Genomic DNA, 18,914 nt, shown 5'->3' with positions numbered 1-18,914 from the left:
GAAGAAACTAGAATCTGCTGCTCAAACGTCATTTTAAAGCTCAGACGAAGAACTGCAATAATTGTGGTTGTTTTGGTTCAGTTGTTTAATAGACCAGCTGTCACAGATGTTTCTATGGATTTATTGATGCGTAAACACACTGTTATTTTCATGTTCTTTTATTTTTAATTAAACTCCATTAAATTCAGTTTAATTCCTCATCAGCACAGTAAGCAGACTTTTGTTAATGTTCTCGTTAATGTTTCTCCCTCAGCGATGATAATAAAACCACCGCCCAAACTTCCTCCTCTTTGTAAAACACTTTATTTATTATTTAATATTTAGTGCGAGAGGATTTTTTTTTCTTCCCCGTCTGTGTGATGCTTTTAAGACCTCAGCTGCTGTATTATCCCACATGAGGATTTAAAGGTTTAACTCTTTCACAGTGGATTGGTTTAATTAGGATTTGGAGGAGAAGGGACTGAATAGGAAAATAAGATGGAGAGAGTGAGGGGAGGTTTATTTTCCTGCAGGTTTTCTCGGCCGTGTGCTGAATATTGTCATTATATTGAATTTAATGCCCATGAAAAATAGAAGATTATTATTGCACTTCATTTCTCACCCTGCATTTAAACCACCGAGGGGAAATAATCCTGTAATCTTAAACCTTAAAACTGAAGGTGGAGGATTAACAACTGGAGTCCAAGGTTCATTTTTGCTGCTTTCAGACTTTGCTCAGTTGAAGCAGCATGTACGGTTTCCTTTTTTTTCCAGCACAAACTCAGCTATAATTTAACAAAAACTGCAAAGAACAAAAAATATAGGAAAACTCGGACGCCTCTAAAAATGGACAAATCTTGAGTGATAATCCCTCAAAATATTATTGTAGATGAGTTCAAGGTTCCAACAAATGTAATGTTTATCCATACAAATAAAGATTTACAGTAAATTAATGGCTTAAGATTAAGTGGCTGTATTATTTTGACAGTAATTTATTATGAAATATTACACAATATATCCTGTACAACTCATAGACATAATTAACAGTGCAGCAAAAATATGCAAGAAAAATACTAAAAAACAGTCGACTACATTTCTCATTTTGCCTTTTTCATTGAAACTATGTTTGTCAGTGATACTCCACTTTTGGCCTGAGGGCCAAATCTGGCCCCCGATTTTCTAAATGTACTAATTTCTTGCATTTTGTGAAACATTTCTTACCAAGTTGCTCTTTGCTTCTTTTTCCGTGTTTTTGAAAGAAATTGCACTAATTTACTCAAGAATCAAAGGTTTAAATACATGTGAGAGGCATCTGAACGCAGCACAAGAAAACCGATGTTTCCAGGTTTCAAAGGGTTAATCATATTACTGTTTAATTAATTCGGTTTTAAAGTCTTATAATATTTCAATATGTAAATTACAAAGTAAGAAAGCAGAATTATTCACTCGTAGTTAATTGTTTGAAGGCCAGTTTAAGTGTTAATTTCATTTTACGAATTTTAAAACTTAATTGATTATGATAGAACAACGTAAAAGTTATTATTCGTGTGTTTTTACAGTGTGTGTGTCTGCTCATCAGGATGTTTCCCTGCAGGATCGAGCCCCGAGCTCTCGCTGCCCTGAAGGGTTACTGTGAGTCTGGTGAAAAAACTTAAAACTCTTTATTTTTCAGATGCTGTTATTATGACAAATAATGGACCATGAAAATTATATATACAGCATATACATACATAATTTTGTGCTTTAACTTTCTTATACATGACTTTCTTTCATAATTATGGGTATTTTCTGTACACACAGTACATTCACATCAAATCACACTGCGCCTCACAATGGAGAGTTGTGAGTGAAGATGTACACGGCTGCATTATTAAAAGACATTGATTACTTAAGTAGTTACAAGATGAATAAATTGCATCTGCAAAAAAATTTAAAAAACAACAAAAAAAAACAAAACACCTCAGTTCACCTCAACAGTTAATGATTTATGTGGTATTGTTGTAGGTGAGAGAAATATGTTCGGTGTGACTCCAATATGTAACAAACATAAACATTTCCATCCGTGCATGAAAAAAAAAAAAAAGAAAAGTTGGTTTTATTGATTTTTCTCTGAATATTTACACACACAGAAACGAAATACTGTTCTCACCAGCTTCTTTCAGTGCATTTATGAGACACTTCTGTGCATTTTGCAGTTTGCAGGACATTTGTTGACAAGTTGCTCATTGACTTTTTTCCATGTTTTTGAGTGAATTTGCACAAATTCTGAGTTTGAAGCTTTAAATACTTGAGTAGGTGAAAGGCGTCTGAAAGAAGCTCAGCAGAAATGACGATGCTGCAGGTTTCTAAGGGTTAATGTAAAATCTGAGTCTGCAAAGACAAACCCAAAGGCGAGTTCAGGTCTGTATCCATCTGATTAAATCAAACTGTGGCTCCCTCTGGTGTTCAGGAGCTCACACTACACACAGAAGTGACTCGTGGACTGATGTGGAGATCGTGTGAAAGGGTGAAAAACTCTAGGAGCGCTGAAAACCAGATCCTGAGGTGATCCGTCCAAACTAGTTTTCATTAAAGGACAGAGATGGCAATGCTAACAAAGTACATCAAACATTGGAAATTGGTATTAAATATTAATAATGAGAATAAGAATAACTTTTTTTTTTTATAGCACCTTCATAAACAGAGTTTACAAAGGCTTTAGACAAACAAAGTAATGCAGAAATGAGAAACACAGACGGCAATACAACAGTGAAACCCCAAACAGTCCTTGGAATACAAGTGAGAGGAAACTTAGGTAGAGTTAGGATAAAATTAAAACCATATTTATATGTAAATTGACATATGAAATGTCAATGGAAAATAATGCAAAGAGAAAAGAGCAAAAACAGAAACAGAACCACAAATGAAAGGAAATAAAATCAACAAAACATGAATTTAAAAGGTAAAATAGATTAAGAAAAGAAAAAAAAAATAAGTGCATTTCCATTAACCCTCAAATTGTGTGAATAAAAATATACCTGAAACATGTTAATTTAAAAAAAAGAAACAGTTATCACAGTAGAAACCCTTTTTTTTAAGGTCACATGATGCCATGTGCCTGTCGGTAGAAACTGGCTCCCTTGGGCATGATGCAGTCCTGATGGTGGCGCTACAGCGACCGTCTGCATTTCAAATGTGTAAAACTTCATAACAAATTATTTGTATGTGCTGCAGCTTTGCAACTTTCACCAAAGTTTAGGCCGAATTGGGAAGAAATGTTTGTACACTTCACTGTGGTACAAATTCAGAGGTCCGTCAATCTTTTTTTATCGAAACCTGAAAAAACGAATTAAACCGATGTCCTCTCACATTTTCACCTCAGCGGACACCAAACTTGTCTTTTTGATTGATCCAAAATTGAGCGCATCAAAATGTTTGACTGTAAATGCTGCTGTAAAGAAAAACATGCAAATTCTTGCTAAATAAATCTTAGATTCTTCTACTTCAGATTCTCGAAACACCGTGATCGCCTTTTCCTAATTCCTCATGAATTCTCCTTCACATCTCTCCTCGACCTCGTGGCCTTTTCTCTGGAGTTTAAGGAAAAGTGTTTTGGGAAGGAGATTATTTGAACTTTTCGACCACAGCCCTGGTTTCTCTCAGCACGAGAAAGAAAGCGTGACTTCTTTTCGGTGTTGAGGTTGTGAGTTAGAGCCTCATGTGATGCAAAATGCACATTTTAATGCAGAGTTTTTTACCGTCTTCTGATTCGACTGCTGCTAAAAACGTCCGGCCCAGACCCACTGCTGCACAGCAACTATAATTTCTTTTTTTAGATGAAAAAACCAAAGTGTTGCATGTAAAGTTTTGTTCAGTATAATATGAATACACTTTTTTTAGGGGTTTAAAATTAAAGCGTGACAACCAAACCCGGTTTAACCTGCTGCACTCAAGAACAAATTCGCAGCTGTTTCTGACAGCCTCAGTGGTGGAAACGTATGTGGATATTTTAAAACATGTACTTTATGTGAACTGCACCTCGATGAAATTAACACCCTGATGAAGTGCGTCCACAAGCCTGTTCCTGTTTCACGGTCTCGGTCTGTGTCTGTGGTCACGTTACGTGTTTTTACCACCCTCTCACCTCCTCAACGCTTTTCAGTGAGGTCACACGGGAGGAAACCGAAAATCACCCAGTCTGGGGTCAAACGCGTCGCTGGCTGCAGAAACTCTGGAGAGTAAACTGATGCGTAAACGTGTCGGCTGAACATCACTTTGAATACTTCAGTGAAATTCATTTCATGTTTTCTCTCCGCTGTCAGGACTGAGCTCACCGCCAAGAACCGACCGGACCGCGAGGTGAGACGTGGCCTTTTTTTATCTACTCATGAAACTTCACTTAGCATATTTATTTAAGGGCCGTGTTTAAGTTAATAAATAAATAATAATAATAATTAAAAAAGCAGAGGTACTTCAGTATTTGATGCTCCTTTCTCCTTTTCACCCACTCAGAAGTAAATATTGTACTTTTTACTGCAATACATTTATTTCCCTTTCACCCCCTTCCTCTTGCATCCTCTGGTCATTTTAAGTTTCTTTGTTTTCATTTTGCATCTTCTTTTGGTCATTTTAATGCCTGTGTGTTTTTGTGTCTCTTTGTGGTCATTTTGAGTCTCTTAGTGGCTATTTTGCATCTCTTCTCGTCATTTTATGTCTCTTTTAGGTAATTTTGTGTCCATTGTGTTCGGTTTGAATCTGTTTGTGGTTGTTTTGCATCTCTTTGTGGTCATTTTTGCCTCTTAGTAGTCCCTTAGTGTCTCCTTTTGGCAATTTTGTGTCTGTGCTCAGTTTGAGTGTCTTTGTGGTCATTTTGCATCATTTCACCACCCGTCCAGCCTGCCTCCTAAAGATTCTCTCGCTCTTTATATTTCGGCAGTCGCCGGTGACATTACGAAATGATGTTTTCTGATGCAAATCAAATCATACTGCAGAAAACCTGTGCATCCGTGTCTAACGCCGACATCCCTGATAAAGTGGGGATATTTGACGAGTTGTTTTGCGCTGCCTCTAAAACGTACTGACAAACTGCTTGTTTTTGACGAGATGGGAGTGAGAGGGAACTGTGGGTGACACATCGCATTTCGGATATCTCCATCTTCAATTACAACTCTGGAGGCCAACATGGGTGGTTCTTCAGGCTCGGTTGTCCGTAGTAACGGTCAAGCATCACGAGAGGGATGCAGCCTCACAGGGAAACTAGCATGACTGGATGTGCGATAATAAACAGATTTGTCTTCGCCTCACAGGAACACAAAGAAGCAGACGTACTTCGACAGGGCTGATCCTGAAGATCACCATGCTGCGTCGCACCTGTCTCCTCCTCTCACTTCTGTCTGTCCTGCTTCATCCTAACACCTCAGCGGCTTACTCGCTGAAAAACTGCACTGTCGAATACTCCGAGCATGCTTCAGGTGATGTTATCTCGTGCACTGATCGTAAACTCGCTGCCGTTCCTGACGACATTCCTAAAAATGCGATATCTCTAGACCTCGCCACCAATCAAATTCACAAGGTCAACAAAACAGATCTGAGCGGTTTATCGAAACTTGTCAACCTAAACATGAAATTAAATTCAGTATCACTCATTGATGACGGAGCTTTTGCAGACTTGGCGGAGTTAACAGACCTTAATATAGATAATAATCGGCTCACAAATCTGACTGACAACATGTTTCAAGGACTGTCCAAATTAACGCGTCTGTCTCTCAACAAAAACCAAATCACATCCGTCTCCCCGCTGGCCTTTCAGCCCCTCGTCAGCTTACAGAAAGTAGAACTGCGTTTAAACAACTTAAATCAAATTACTGATATTGGGCCTATTTTACAGCTGCCATACCTGGATGAACTGAACGCAGGACAAAACATGTTCACGTCTTTTGACTCAGACGACCTGCCTTTCAACAAATCAAACCTCAGGACTCTTATATTTGACTTAAATGACCTTAGGAAGTTCAGCATTACAAGAGATGTCTTTCCTCATCTTCACTATATCGATTTGTCAAACTGCAGCCCCGGCTTTGAGTGGGACGTACCCGACCGGAGCTTTCCAAAGAACCTGACCACTATGATTTTAAGTGGACCTGAAATAAGTTTTGAAACGTACAGAATAATGTTTCAGAGTGCAGAGTCTGTGGAGTGGCTCTGGCTGAGCCACATCACAAAACTGCTTGATAGAGGTTTGATTGACGTTGCCTGCCAGATTCCTGCTTTAACATATCTTGATTTGACTTTTAACAATATTAACATTTTAAACGACACGCTGCTTCATGCTTGCTCCAAACTCAAGAAGCTGTCTTTAGTTAATACTGTCATGAGCGACATGTCTGAGAATTCACTCAGATCTCTGAATCAGCTCGTGGAACTGAAATTACACTACAACTTCCTCACCAGAGTGCCTTTTGCCATCAGGGGCCTCTCCAGACTTGTAGTCCTGTATCTGAACTCGAATGATATCGGAGAATTAGGTTGTTCTGACTTTCTGAATTTGACGAGCTTAATAGAACTTTTTCTTAATAAAAATCGTATTTCAACCCTCAGAGGATGCGTTTTCCAAGACTTGAAGAATTTAGGGGCACTCTTTGTTCAGGGAAACCCGATTATTCATGTGTATGATGCCTTCGTAAGTTTGCAGAACCTCTGCGTTTTGAACATGAACAGGCATGAATTCAGGGTGGTAAGTAAAAGAGACTTTGGGACTCTGCCTTCCCTCCGGGTTTTGAAATTTGAGTCAGTGTCAGATTGCCAAGTAAATAGTGGGGCTTTTGAGGGACTTAATCATCTCCAAAGCCTTGACTTGTCAACTAACTCACTCAAAAAGGACATGTTCAGAGGACTGCCGCTCTTAAAAAGCCTCACACTATTACTCCCAAATTCTGAGAAGAGCTTGAGTCATCAGGCCAATGAGGAGCCACCTTTCTTAGATGTGCCCTCTTTGAGGACACTTATAATCGAAAACAACAATAAATGGGCCATGACTGTCTCACCTGACCTGCTCAGGGGTCTGACATATTTGGACATCTTTTCATCAGAGAGATTCTTCAGCGAGACACCACACCTCGACACATTTACATACACTCCTCGCCTGACAAGTCTTGTTATACTGAGCAGCAATATCTCAGATCTTAAACCCGAGTTGTTTCAGCCAATCCCAAACCTGAGGTTTCTCGACCTTTCCAAAAACAAGCTCAGATCTTTGGATTTTCTAGCCCAAGGGAACCTCTCTGCGCTCACATGGTTGAGATTGAGAGACAATGACTTGACAGTAATCAATGCGACGGTCTTCCAGTCTCTTCCTGCACTAACATACCTGGACCTGGCCGGTAACCCTTTCACCTGTGACTGCTCTAACACCGGCTTTATCCAGTGGGTGAAGAACAACAGCCAAACACAGGTTGTTAACGCCTACCAGTACGACTGCTTCTTTCCTCCGAGTAAACAGGGAAGCAAGTTGCTGGACTTTGACGTCCAGTCCTGCTGGATGGACGTTAGCTTCCTCTGCTTCATTTCTAGCTTTTGTCTGACTCTGCTGACTCTCCTCACCTCCTTCATCTACCACTTTCTGAGGTGGCATCTCGCCTACGCCTACCACCTCTTCCTGGCCTTCCTCTACGACAGCAGGAAGAGGAAGAAAGGAGCTCCTCACCTGTACGACGCCTTCATCTCCTACAACGTTCACGACGAGGCCTGGGTCTGCAGAGAGATGCTTCCGGTGCTGGAGGACGAGCAGGGCTGGAGACTCTGTCTGCACCACCGCGACTTCCAACCAGGTGAGTACTGACTGTCGTCGTCTCTTTCTGAATCTCTGTGCATGGTGCAGGAGTGCTGCACAGTATGAATGTGCATGCATGACTACATTACGTGCCTGGTAGTGGGCAGTACAGCTGCAAGCCACGGACTACTGTTCAAGAACATTGTTAATCCGTAACTGCATCTTTTAACATTTTATTAAGGTCTACGCTTGGTTATATTTTATCTCTGCTTCTGTCTTTTGCTGTTTCTTGTTGCTATTGCTGTTCTGCTTGTCTGCATGTTATGCTTAGTTGTGAGAAGGGCTGAGCGCGAAAACAATAATGATATAAATTTCAATATAACTTTTCCTCTATTGAAATATGAGACGTAGTCGATAGAGTGTCGATAGAACACAGTCTAGCCATGTTTTGACAGACAACACGAACAGCCAATGATAATAAAAAACGCAGAGAACCAAATGCAGAGAAGGACTTTGACTGTAGAACAGCTGAGTGTTTGACAGCCACAGCATTTCATCATGGCGGATCAAACAGCTGATGGTCCGACAGCAGCGCAGTGAGACAGACAAACAGCGCGCAGCTTCTCCTCACAGCACCAAAGTGTCTGAAACAGACACATCTGCAGAGGTGAGAGTGACTTCTTTAGACTCTACAGACGACTTTGTGTTAGTTTCAGCTTTAATCAGACTTTCGATTAATTATTTAGAAACACCAGGACGCATCGCTCCGTGTCTCATCCGGCCGCTCGCGCTGAGCTCTCATTATTATTACCAGGGGCAGATGTAATGTTTTGGGGGTCCGGGGCCACAAGCACATGAGCTTATTTTCAGCCTTTCTCTAACTGTGAATGTCGGCAGGCTGTTGGCAGCTATAGGAGAAGTAGGCCGACTCAAAAGTTTTTAATTCCATGGCTATTGTAATAAAATGCTGTAACTCCTTTCATGCTACATGCATTTCTGTTTTGGCTAAAATACTATATATTGCTGCACGCTGTGTGCTTGGCTGTTTGTGAGCCTTCAGCTGTTCTTGCGGACTCACCTTTCTCACATCTTTCTCCATCTGGAGGCTTTTGTGTAGCTGCAGTCACATTTCATGGCTGAAGCCTTCAAATAATCACACACCACAAACACTGCTGCCCAGCAAAAGAGGGATGTGAAACCTGCATAGCAGCAATATGTCTTTAAAAATAAACCATCGCTTGGTATTCAGCTCTGAAAAGAAGTCATTGGGGAAGTATGAGAAAGAGGAAGAGAGGAGGAAAGAGGGTTAAAAGCTAACAGAAAGATAAAAAGCTTAACCTGGTTGAAGTTTGGTGAGTGTTTTGGAATAAAGATTGAGGGAGAGAGAGAGGTGAACAGGGTTTCCTGATGCTGCCTTCAGGTGCTCCCCGGAAATATCAAATTTACGAGTTGGGAGCACAAAAACGACCCTCCAAAGTCGTAATAACAAGAGGAAGATTAGAAAATGTCGATGATGTTGTAACATTTGCGTGACTTTTCAGGGCAGCAGTAGTATGGAAACAGTGTCAACAACTGACAGTATAAATTCTGTAATTTGTCTGAGTTTTTTTTTGCACATTTGTAAAGAAAAGACAGTAAAAGAAAACTACTAAGTTTTAACACTGTGCAGAAGAGGTTGAGAAGCCAAAAATGGTTTAAGGAGTTACCTCCCCCATTAAATAACTATAATCTTTCATAAAAAGAGAAAGGATAATGACAAAGATTGCATAATTGATCAAAATTTTAAGACCAAGCAGTAATAAAAAGTTGGAAAAAAAGCACAAATGGCGAAAAGAGTGAAATAGATTTCAAATTAGTCTTTGCAAAGAAGTTTTCAGGAGTTTTAAAAAGAATATTGATAATGTTGAGAGTCAGCTGATAAAGCGGTGATGAGAACAAGTGTGTGTGTGTGTGTGTGTGTGTGTGTGTGTGTGTTCGTTCACTGAATTATTTGTTAATGCTTTACAGAAAACCTTTTAATGTAATGTTCAAAGACCATTTTAAGGATGTTAATCATTTCAAATAATGTTCCTGTAAGGTTAAATGCTGACTAAGATGTAACGTTTGAACTGCGACAGATCAGAGGATGTTCTTTTATAAAACGTTCTCACAATGTTACATGAGAACAAAGGAGGAACACTTTTTAAGCAACATTCAGAAAATGTTATTGAAGACTGAGACCCTTTTTTAAAAGATGAAAATGTAATCTAATCTCATATGTTAACGATCATACATACATACGAACATAAAGAAAACTTGCCACTGAAACATTCAGCAGTTGCATTGTACCGTTCTCAGAGCGTTTTTAGAACCAGATGTTTTCTCCACAGGTAAACCCATCATAGAGAACATCACAGACGCCATCTATGGCAGCAGGAAGACCATCTGTGTGATCACACGCCGCTACCTGCAGAGCGAGTGGTGCTCCAGAGAGATCCAGATGGCCAGGTGAGGGCGCTCACATCCGTCGGGCCGGCTCCGCCCTCTGATTGGTCCTCACGGTCTGTCCCGTTCGTGTCTTTGCAGTTTCCGTCTGTTTGACGAGCAGAAGGACGTGTTGATCCTGCTGTTCCTGGAGGACATCCCGGCCCACCAGCTGTCTCCGTACTACCGCATGAGGAAGCTGGTGAAGAGACGCACCTACCTGAGCTGGTCGCAGGCCGGCGGACACCCGGGAGTCTTCTGGCAGAACGTACGGAGAGCTCTGGAGACGGGGGACGATCTCACCGAGACCGCCAACCTGCTGACTCCCAGACTGGCTCCAGACTGCACAACATAAAGTGTTCCTCGTTGCATAATTTACGCAACATAAAGACAAAATCAGAGTGACGTCGCACAACCGGCACAAAAGTCACTTCTGCTGGTTGTAGTTGTGGCATGGGAAGCTGTGTACGCGACACGCTTGGCGTTTAAGTGGTTAAGTCGTGAGAGTGCTGCAGCTTGTCGGGGCTTGTTGTGAAGAAAAAATGCGGAAAAAAAGTTCTCTCTTTAATTTCCAAAAAACATGATAGTGAGTGCAGACGTGCAGAAAAAATCCCGCTCTTACAAAACACGTTAACCTTCAGCACGCAGGATGTTCCGGGAAAACACAGGACGTCATCATCAGGATTCACTGCCAAACCATCGGCATCTTCCAAAGAGGAGCATTTCTGAAGTTTCCTTGTTTTTGTGATCGACCAACGTTTCTCAGAATATAGAAGAAAACAACGAACGCTCAGATGCCCCATTCGGCACGCCATCTTCTTATACCAAAAATGTGATCATCAGGGCGCAAAGGTTAATCAAAGCACATCATAACAACGTCAGCATGGACGCTACCGTCCAGCCCGTTATCACTCCGCACTCGTCAAATACGTCCGCTCTGTCAGTGCTTTCTGCGTACGAGCGTGCTGCCGAAGGCCACCTGGAGTTAGGCTGGATGTTGGTGTCAGATGAGAAAGCACCCGCACAGAACAGGCGGCGTTGTCATTATACGCCGGCGGACGGACGAACGACACCTGGTGCGTCCACATGCGACGCACTTGAGCGGCGTCACTTGAGGACGCAGCCGGACAGAACCAATCGCATCGCCATGAAACGCAGAACTATCAAATCTAGGTACATGGAGGAAGAGTTCACTTTAAAACCATAAAACATTTGACAAAAAATATATATTTAATATGTGAACTAATTAAACTGTTGTTTCTTACTGTTGACCGAACATTGACTTTTGCCGCCATGTTTATACATTTATGACGTCAAGTCAGCAGCTCATGTAATAAAATAATGTTGTTGTTAATGTCAGTGTACTCGCCTGGCATGCTTTATTTTTTAACATTTGCTCGATGCAGATACTAAAATGTGTAACTACCAAAAATATATCAACAAGTAACAAAATTACAAAATGAAATGTTTTTTTAACATCAGTTGTTGATACTGTTTCCATGCTTCCCACCATTTCTGCTGCCTGACTCTTATGTCTATAAAAAGAGTCGCTTGCTAAAAAAAAAAAAACAACAGGATGTTATTACGCCGTGTTCAGCGCGATTATGCTTCACGTATCCCAACAGTGGTTTTCATTAGTCAAGATTTTCTTGCTGAACAAAAAAAATTGTCTACCACAAAGTGTATTTTCTGCAGTAATCCAAAATCCCATTGGCTCTGTGACGAGGTAACCAAGGCGACGGTAATCTTTTGACACCTGAGCACTCTGACTTTATTTCTTTCAAAAACATCTGAAGAAGGTAATAAGTAATTAAAGAAGAAATGACCCCAAAAATCAGCGAGAAATTAGTGAAAACTACAGGAAAATAACCTGATAATTATTATTTTTTGTTATTTATTTATTTTTAATAAGCAACACAAAATTTAAATATTCAATTATGATAATTATAATTTCAGTTTTTCCCCAGCTTTTTTTCCTTTTTTTCCCACAACATTTTTCCCAAACTTTTTAAAAATCATTTTCTAAATCTACTACTAAGTTGCAATTTGTGCAACATTTCCTTCTTGTTCGTTGCTGTTTCACCGTGTTTGTGAAAGAAACCGCATCCGTTTCCTCGGGGTTCAAAGGCGTCTGAAAGCAGCGAGAGGAAAGTTATGTCGCTCCAGATTTCAAAGGGTTAACTTAAAAACATTATCCCTGGGGCACATCTGCTGACCTCTTTACTTCTGTCAGTCAAGATGCTGAAACTGTTGAATGACTTTTACGCGGTAAATCTGACGCTGCGTAACGAAGAGCACCACACTTGATTAAGTCCAGAGTGGCTGCTGGTCCACATTTTTGTCTTCATTTTGTCCGTTTTTGTGCGTTAAATGTCACATTCCTGCACTGTGGCTCATGACGTGAACACAGCATTGTAGTCCCAGATAATCATGGAGCTTCGGATATTACAACAGAACGGCAGGCAGAGGTCGGGCCGTGTCCTAGTTTAAACTGAGGTTGGCCTGTTTACTCAGTGTGTTTGAGTCAGTGACCAAAGAGCAGATCAACAAATCAGCGAGTGAGTGATCGATGCACAAACCCAACAGTGTGAGGAAATCTTACAAAGACAGCAAACCCTGAAATCATCTCTCAGTCTGCACAAAGGAATTCTGCACTTGCGTAACTCTGGAAAAAAAATGGAAAAACGTTTTAATGTACGTAACAGAAAACCGCAGGAGCATATGACGCTGCGGCCGGCTGCTTCTATAAAAGCTGACTGACTCGCTCTGATGCTGAGTTGGTCATCGTTGCTTTCGTGCAGCTATCACCTGTTTTCTTCTGGTTTTATCCTGAAACTGATCAGCTGTAGCATCATGAATCTGTGGCTCAGCAGTTGTTTACTGGTAGTGCTGCTGTTTCTGAGCTCCTCGGCTCTGACGCCTGAGGAGTGCCGACCCGTGCTCGCACCTTTGTCTCTGGACGAGCCCTCCGTGGTAAGCCCTCACCCGACTCCTGCCTGCGTCTTTGGCAGCAGTCCCAGCTAGCAGTTTTTGGTTCTAAAAATGTTCTTAGAATGCAACAATGCAATGTTTTAATAATGTTTGCAGTTGCAAGTTTTTCTTTTTTAGTTCTCAATCTGTTAAAAATGTGTTTTTTTAGATAGCACACTAGAATAAATTTTAATGAAAAAATGTTGTGTAATCTCAGTCCTCAATAACATGTTCTATACGTTGCTTTGAAAACGTTCTCCCTTTGTTCTCATTTAACATTATGGGAACGTTTTATAAAAGAACACTATCTGATCTATCACCTCTCAACATCATCAGAACATCCTCACAACCTCCTCGTGTTGCAGTTCAAACGTATTTGTCAACCTTAAGGGAACATTATCTGAAATGATAAACATCCGTAAAACCAGCTAAACCATCAAAGACCAGCAAGAACTGGACCATCCAAAACCATCTTTGACCAGATAAAACAACTAAAAACAGGCAGCGAAAGGTTTTTCTTCGTCTGTGCCTCTAAGTTCAAGTCAGAGCTAAACAAACATCACATGCACGTACATTTGCCCGAGTCACAAAAAAGTGACATGAAAGAAGAGTTATATTAATTAAAGAAAATCGTGATACAAAAGTAAGTGAGGATGACAAAGACGCTTGTGTCTGCCGTCACTAACTGACGTCACGTTTGTGTGCAGATACACGGCAGGTGGAACTTCCTCCTGGGTTACACCGACTATCCTGTCTTCAGCGAGATTCTGCAGCTAACCGAGAGCTCCTGGATCAACGTCGCCTCGTCATCCGGCGCCAAAGACATGGTTATGTCTCAGGAGAACAGGATGTGAGCTGATATCAGTGCAAATACACAAGATAATAACAACCTCTGTGAATGATGTTTTTAAGAGAAAAAACACATTTAAGACTTTTAAAGACTGCTCAGGATTTTAACTTGGGTCTGTTTTCCTCTTTTTCTTCTCCGTCTATATGCTGCTCCTGGTTCACTTTTTTCCTAATCATGACGTTCATCGCTATGCAGATGATACTCCGTTTTATCACTCAAACATCTGGAATCCACTTCAGTCTAATGAATTAAATGAGTTAACTGGATCCTTTTTTACCACAAAACACAATACTTTGGGTATTTTATTGTAAAACTTAGGGGCGTATGTAGGATTTGAGGACAGTGGGGGCTCAGGCCCGACCTCTGTGGGGGGATCCTCCTTTTTTGATGAACAAGCTCTGTTTTCATGTATTTTTAAGCACTCGGGCACTTAATTAGCCTGATGAACTGTTTTTTAAGTTATAAATTGAGATGTTGAAATATAAGTAGTTGTTAGTAATTGGTTCTGAGTAGACACAGAATAAGTTACAACTGCCATCAGTAAACATTTATTGACTAAAGTCGGAAAAATGGTCTGTATTTTCATTAAAAGTGGAGGAATCAGTCAAGTATAAGTTTGGACAGATTATTAGATTTTGGGTTGTTAAACACTGTTAAGGACGGTTTGTTATTTATTGGAAGGTAGGGAGTAGTGCAGATAGGGAGGCATGTCAAATACTTATTTAAGTACAGGGGAGGGACTCAGGGTTTTTTTTATTATTATTATTTAGGCTCAATAGAAGAACTGCCTTCCAAACCTGTGGACCCTAGAGGTCTGGAAGGCTTTTTTCTTTAAAAATAACTAAAAATGACACCATTTATCAAAGGCAGAAACTGTGAAAATGGATATGAGCTTTGGATTTTGGAACAAATCTTAACTTTTTAATTAAACATGGATGAGAAGGTGAAAAATAGCTCAATCAGAAGATGAACTCATCTCTTCCTCTGTTTGTTTTTTTCCCAGAAACGGATCATGCACGGCCTCAACAAGCAGCCTAACTATAGACGGCAACACTCTAACAGCGTCAGGTGAGCCATCCGATCTGACGCTTTTCTGTTCAAAGTTTTAAGAATAAGCCCTTTGACAAAAAGCAGCTGTTTTTTAAAATACATTAATTCCAACATGGAGTCTTACGAGTATTTTTATTTGTTGCTCTGGGGACGGTGATGTCTTTGGTTCCACCACGTTCAAACACGATTGGTCGATACAACAAACAGAAACCAGAAACCTTCCAGCGTTTGACGTCGCGCTCAAACTAGATTTTTCTGTTCACAATATTTTTCAGTTGTGTTTTAACGTGTTTTTACAGAGTTTGTAGTTGTGACGTTTAATCTGTGCGACCTCCATGTAGCTGGTTTATAGCCAAACAGCGTTTTGCTTCTGGGGATTTTATTTACACTTCAAAACACACAAGTGCTGTTTATCTGTGAAGATTATGCTGAACAAAACGTGAAAGTATCATAAAGAGCTTATTTTTGGCGACAATCAAAAATCCCATTCAGGAATCCCATAAGCTTTTTGATGAGGGAACCAGTGCGATCCTCGACCTTCAGCGCTCCAGACTGATCATTTTAAAGCTCTATATGCAGAATTTCTTTTAAAGAGACCAGAAAAATAAGTCATTAGAGAGATATTATATAGACGCGAAGGAAATTAAAAAATCAAAAGGTTTTGTCTTTAAACAACTCATTGTAAAGATACATTACAAAGCCACACTTTAAAAAGTCATTCGTTGAAGATCTCATTCATCTCCTCTGGAAATAAACTCTTAAAATAAAAAAATCCAAAATGCTTCTCTCCTTCTTTTTCTTCGGCTCAGTCGCCAACTTTACCTCGGTGTTCCACCTGCTGCCGACCTGCGACAGCTGCTTGGTCATGAGCATCAACACCAGCGGCAAAGCCTTCGACAAGTTTCTGGAGAAGTTGAAATTCCACAGCAACAACACGGAGGACGTGGTCCACGCTCGGTCTCTCTATTTGATGAGTAAGAAGGAACCATTCAGAGAGAAAATGACTTTTTGTAGAGGAAACGTGCTCATTTTTGTTTTGGTTTCCAGGCAGAGAGTCGACCCTGAAGGATTCGGACCTGGAACATTTCAAGCAGCAGGCGAGCTGCCTCGGCTTCACCGGAGAACTAAACTTCCACTACGACCCCAAGAACGGTGCTCCGCCTCTTAACCCGCTGATTAATCAGTGAAATCGAGATATGCGATGTCACGTCAAACAAAACTGATTTCTTTTTCTGTCTTTCTCGCTGCAGATTTCTGCGCTGAAGGCGAAGGTGTCAAGCTGTTCCCCTGAAGAACATCCCTCATATATATTTAACACAAAAAACAAAAACAAAATGAGGTCCAAGCATGAAACATGTGGTCGTTTGTTTTTTTATTTCAGAATCTAATAAAATCGTGTGTGCCCCCCCCAATGGTCAAAAGCAAGACTGTGAAATTAATTAAAAAACTAAAAACCTGCAACTGCAGAAACGCTGGCATAAGTAAGGAAGCACCACAGGCTCGATCAAACCTACAGATACAATGATGTTTAAATAATTAAATAAATATATAGGTATACTGAATGGAAATGAAAGGATAAGAGCACAAACAATAATAGATAAAAACATATGAATAAATAGGCAATAAATAGACAGATTCCTGCTGTTTTTTCCCTCATCTTTTTATTTCAGATGTGCACAATAATCAGTGATCACCAGTGAGTGAACACACAAACATAACCGCACACTCAATGTTATCCCGCCCAAAAAACCCAACGCGTGAAAATACACTGCTTTGGGTGACGCCAAAAGCCACCTGATGCATCCGAGCGAAACAGTGCCAGACGGCGTCAGAAGCAGCTTCAGTGCTTTTATGAATTTATGAATGATTGAATCTTCATTTCAAACATTTATGAAAAAACACTGACACAATCAAAGGCAAACGAGCCTGAGGGCCAAAAACAAGACGAGACAAAAAAGTCCTAAACATCAGTCTCAATAACAAATACACAAGCCACTTAAACATAAATATCACTTATTCAAAAAGGAAGATGTACACATTTATTTATTACCCACATACACGTTCAGATTTTATATAAACCACTGCTGACTAATTTTATATACAACCCCTATAAAACGGACGAATATCCAGTTTATGTACAACATTAAACCGCTCCCAGTCTTCCTCCTGATTATTCAGTGACAAAAATAATTAACCTACAGCGACTCATAAATGTCATAATGTTATCTTTTTTCCATCTTCTTTTCTTTATCTTGGGTATTAAGAGACGACAGAACAATGAAATATGAGGACTAATTTTTATTTAACAATCACAGGCCATTTTTGAAATTAACTTGCACAGTAAATATACAAAAAACTATGTTTTTAACTTTTGAAGTACTTTTTAATATTCTTTTGAATTCCTGTTTTTATTATGTTTTTTCTTTTGCTCATTTTAAGATAATTTCTTTAAACTTTTAATTAATTTTTCGCTGATTTTAGGATCATTTCTTCATAATTGCCTTCTTCGCAAGTTTTTTTCTGAAGAAGCCAAGCGCATTTACCTGGGTTTCAAAGGGTTAACACGTTTCTGAGGCATGAGTTGTTAGTGACACCACCGGAGGGCTGGGTGGCGCCTCGACTTTGGAACGACCGGAGGGACCCCATGAGGCTCATAAGGGGTTAACATTAGTGTTCTGCCGCTCGTAACTCGAGTAAATGTTGGAGGTTTGGAAACCTCAGCAGTGAGGCGGAGGTCGAGCGTCAGACTGGTTTTTGCCAGACTGAAGTTATCATGTACTGTACTCTACTGCACTGTATACTCAGTGTATTTGTATACATGGGAGGTCAAGAGCAATACGGGGTCTTTCCGTGTAAAATCAGATAGAGGTTTTCGTTAACTTTTCTTTGAGAGTTCTTGAAATATGTTGCCTCGCTTTGGAGAATTGCACAGGATTTTTTGGGGGATTTTTTTGCTTCTGAGAATGTTATGGGACAAAGACAGAGTTTACTGAAATTGTTTTGATTGAGTTTGTACAAAGCATATTTACGTTGTGTTTAGTTATTACTATAACTATTAATTTTTGATTTAATTTAATTTAGTTGCATATACTCAAAAATATAGCTTAATTTTTATTAGGGCCGGTGATGTTTTTCTTTGAGTGCACACAAAATGCTCACATATAGACCCCAAATCACACAAAATTCATGGTCCAAGCAATGAATCGCCATCACCATTTCGACCTCTCAATATGGCAGCAGATTGCAACCTCAGTTTACTTTCCATGGTTCAGATTTTGATTTTAGAGGTTAGAAAGTTACATGTAACAGCACATCATAGTGCTGTAATAACACAGCAAGTGAGGTTGATATTAGTGCTGAACTACACACAAAATGCCCTGGCAAAGTCCACATCATCATTTCATTTATTTTATTTTATGTGCCAGTGCTAGTCCTTTGGCAAGATGTTTTAAAACTTGTCAAATGATAAAACTCACGTGGCAACAGCAGCAGGACAACATAAAAACAGCAACCGCTACAACCAACAGGAACTCGCACAACAGAACACAAGCACAAAACAACAGCGAAGCAATAACATATAGCATTTTAGCACAAATAGTCGTGTGCAACATGAAGCAACAACACGCAACTTAGTGTAAGAAGCAGACATGCAGAGCAGCTGCAGAAACAGCAACAGACAGAAGCACAGATGAAATACAAAAGTCAAAAGTCAAAAAATGTTAAAAGATGTAGTTATGGATTAACAATATGTTTGTATGCAGTAAAACAGCAGCAGGCTCTGCTACACTAAGTTAGCCAGCTTGTCAATAAAACAGATATTTCATACATAATCATGCAAAGCTGGTCACCAATGGG

General features: G+C 40.1%; 2 protein-coding genes across 2 annotated transcripts; both read left to right on the top strand.

The window, feature by feature from the left end:
* The first annotated feature begins 338 nt into the window (after positions 1–338).
* LOC121957576 (uncharacterized) lies at positions 339–11,548 on the top strand. The gene is made up of 4 exons (XM_042506211.2): positions 339–4,317; positions 5,265–7,784; positions 10,096–10,213; positions 10,292–11,548. The coding sequence occupies exons 2-4, from the start codon at positions 5,315–5,317 to the stop codon at positions 10,542–10,544; spliced, it is 2,841 nt and encodes a 946-aa protein (XP_042362145.2). The 5' UTR covers positions 339–4,317; positions 5,265–5,314; the 3' UTR covers positions 10,545–11,548.
* A 1,405-nt stretch (positions 11,549–12,953) lies between these two features.
* On the top strand, positions 12,954–16,412 carry LOC121957579 (uncharacterized). Its single transcript, XM_042506217.2, has 6 exons — positions 12,954–13,162; positions 13,867–14,009; positions 15,013–15,077; positions 15,869–16,033; positions 16,107–16,211; positions 16,310–16,412. The coding sequence occupies exons 1-6, from the start codon at positions 12,959–12,961 to the stop codon at positions 16,348–16,350; spliced, it is 723 nt and encodes a 240-aa protein (XP_042362151.2). The 5' UTR covers positions 12,954–12,958; the 3' UTR covers positions 16,351–16,412.
* The last annotated feature ends 2,502 nt before the right edge of the window (positions 16,413–18,914 follow it).

The sequence above is a fragment of the Plectropomus leopardus genome, chromosome 17, assembly GCF_026936395.1.
Source record: "Plectropomus leopardus strain MGB_pleo_1.0 chromosome 17, ASM2693639v1, whole genome shotgun sequence".
NCBI lineage: Eukaryota > Metazoa > Chordata > Actinopteri > Perciformes > Serranidae > Plectropomus > Plectropomus leopardus.
The sequence above is the reverse complement of the archived record's forward strand: the minus strand, read 5'-3'. Positions and strand labels throughout refer to the sequence as shown.

Excerpts from the sequence above, each read along its gene's own strand:
- LOC121957576 (XM_042506211.2), top strand. The coding sequence starts at position 5,315 with ATGCTGCGTCGCACCTGTCTCCTCCTCTCACTTCTGTCTGTCCTGCTT. Across the intron at positions 7,785-10,095 it reads CCACCGCGACTTCCAACCAG|GTAAACCCATCATAGAGAAC; the intron begins GTGAGTACTGAC and ends TTTTCTCCACAG. Across the intron at positions 10,214-10,291 it reads AGAGAGATCCAGATGGCCAG|TTTCCGTCTGTTTGACGAGC; the intron begins GTGAGGGCGCTC and ends GTGTCTTTGCAG.
- LOC121957579 (XM_042506217.2), top strand. The coding sequence starts at position 12,959 with ATGCTGAGTTGGTCATCGTTGCTTTCGTGCAGCTATCACCTGTTTTCT. Across the intron at positions 13,163-13,866 it reads CTCTGGACGAGCCCTCCGTG|ATACACGGCAGGTGGAACTT; the intron begins GTAAGCCCTCAC and ends GTTTGTGTGCAG. Across the intron at positions 15,078-15,868 it reads CAACACTCTAACAGCGTCAG|TCGCCAACTTTACCTCGGTG; the intron begins GTGAGCCATCCG and ends TCTTCGGCTCAG.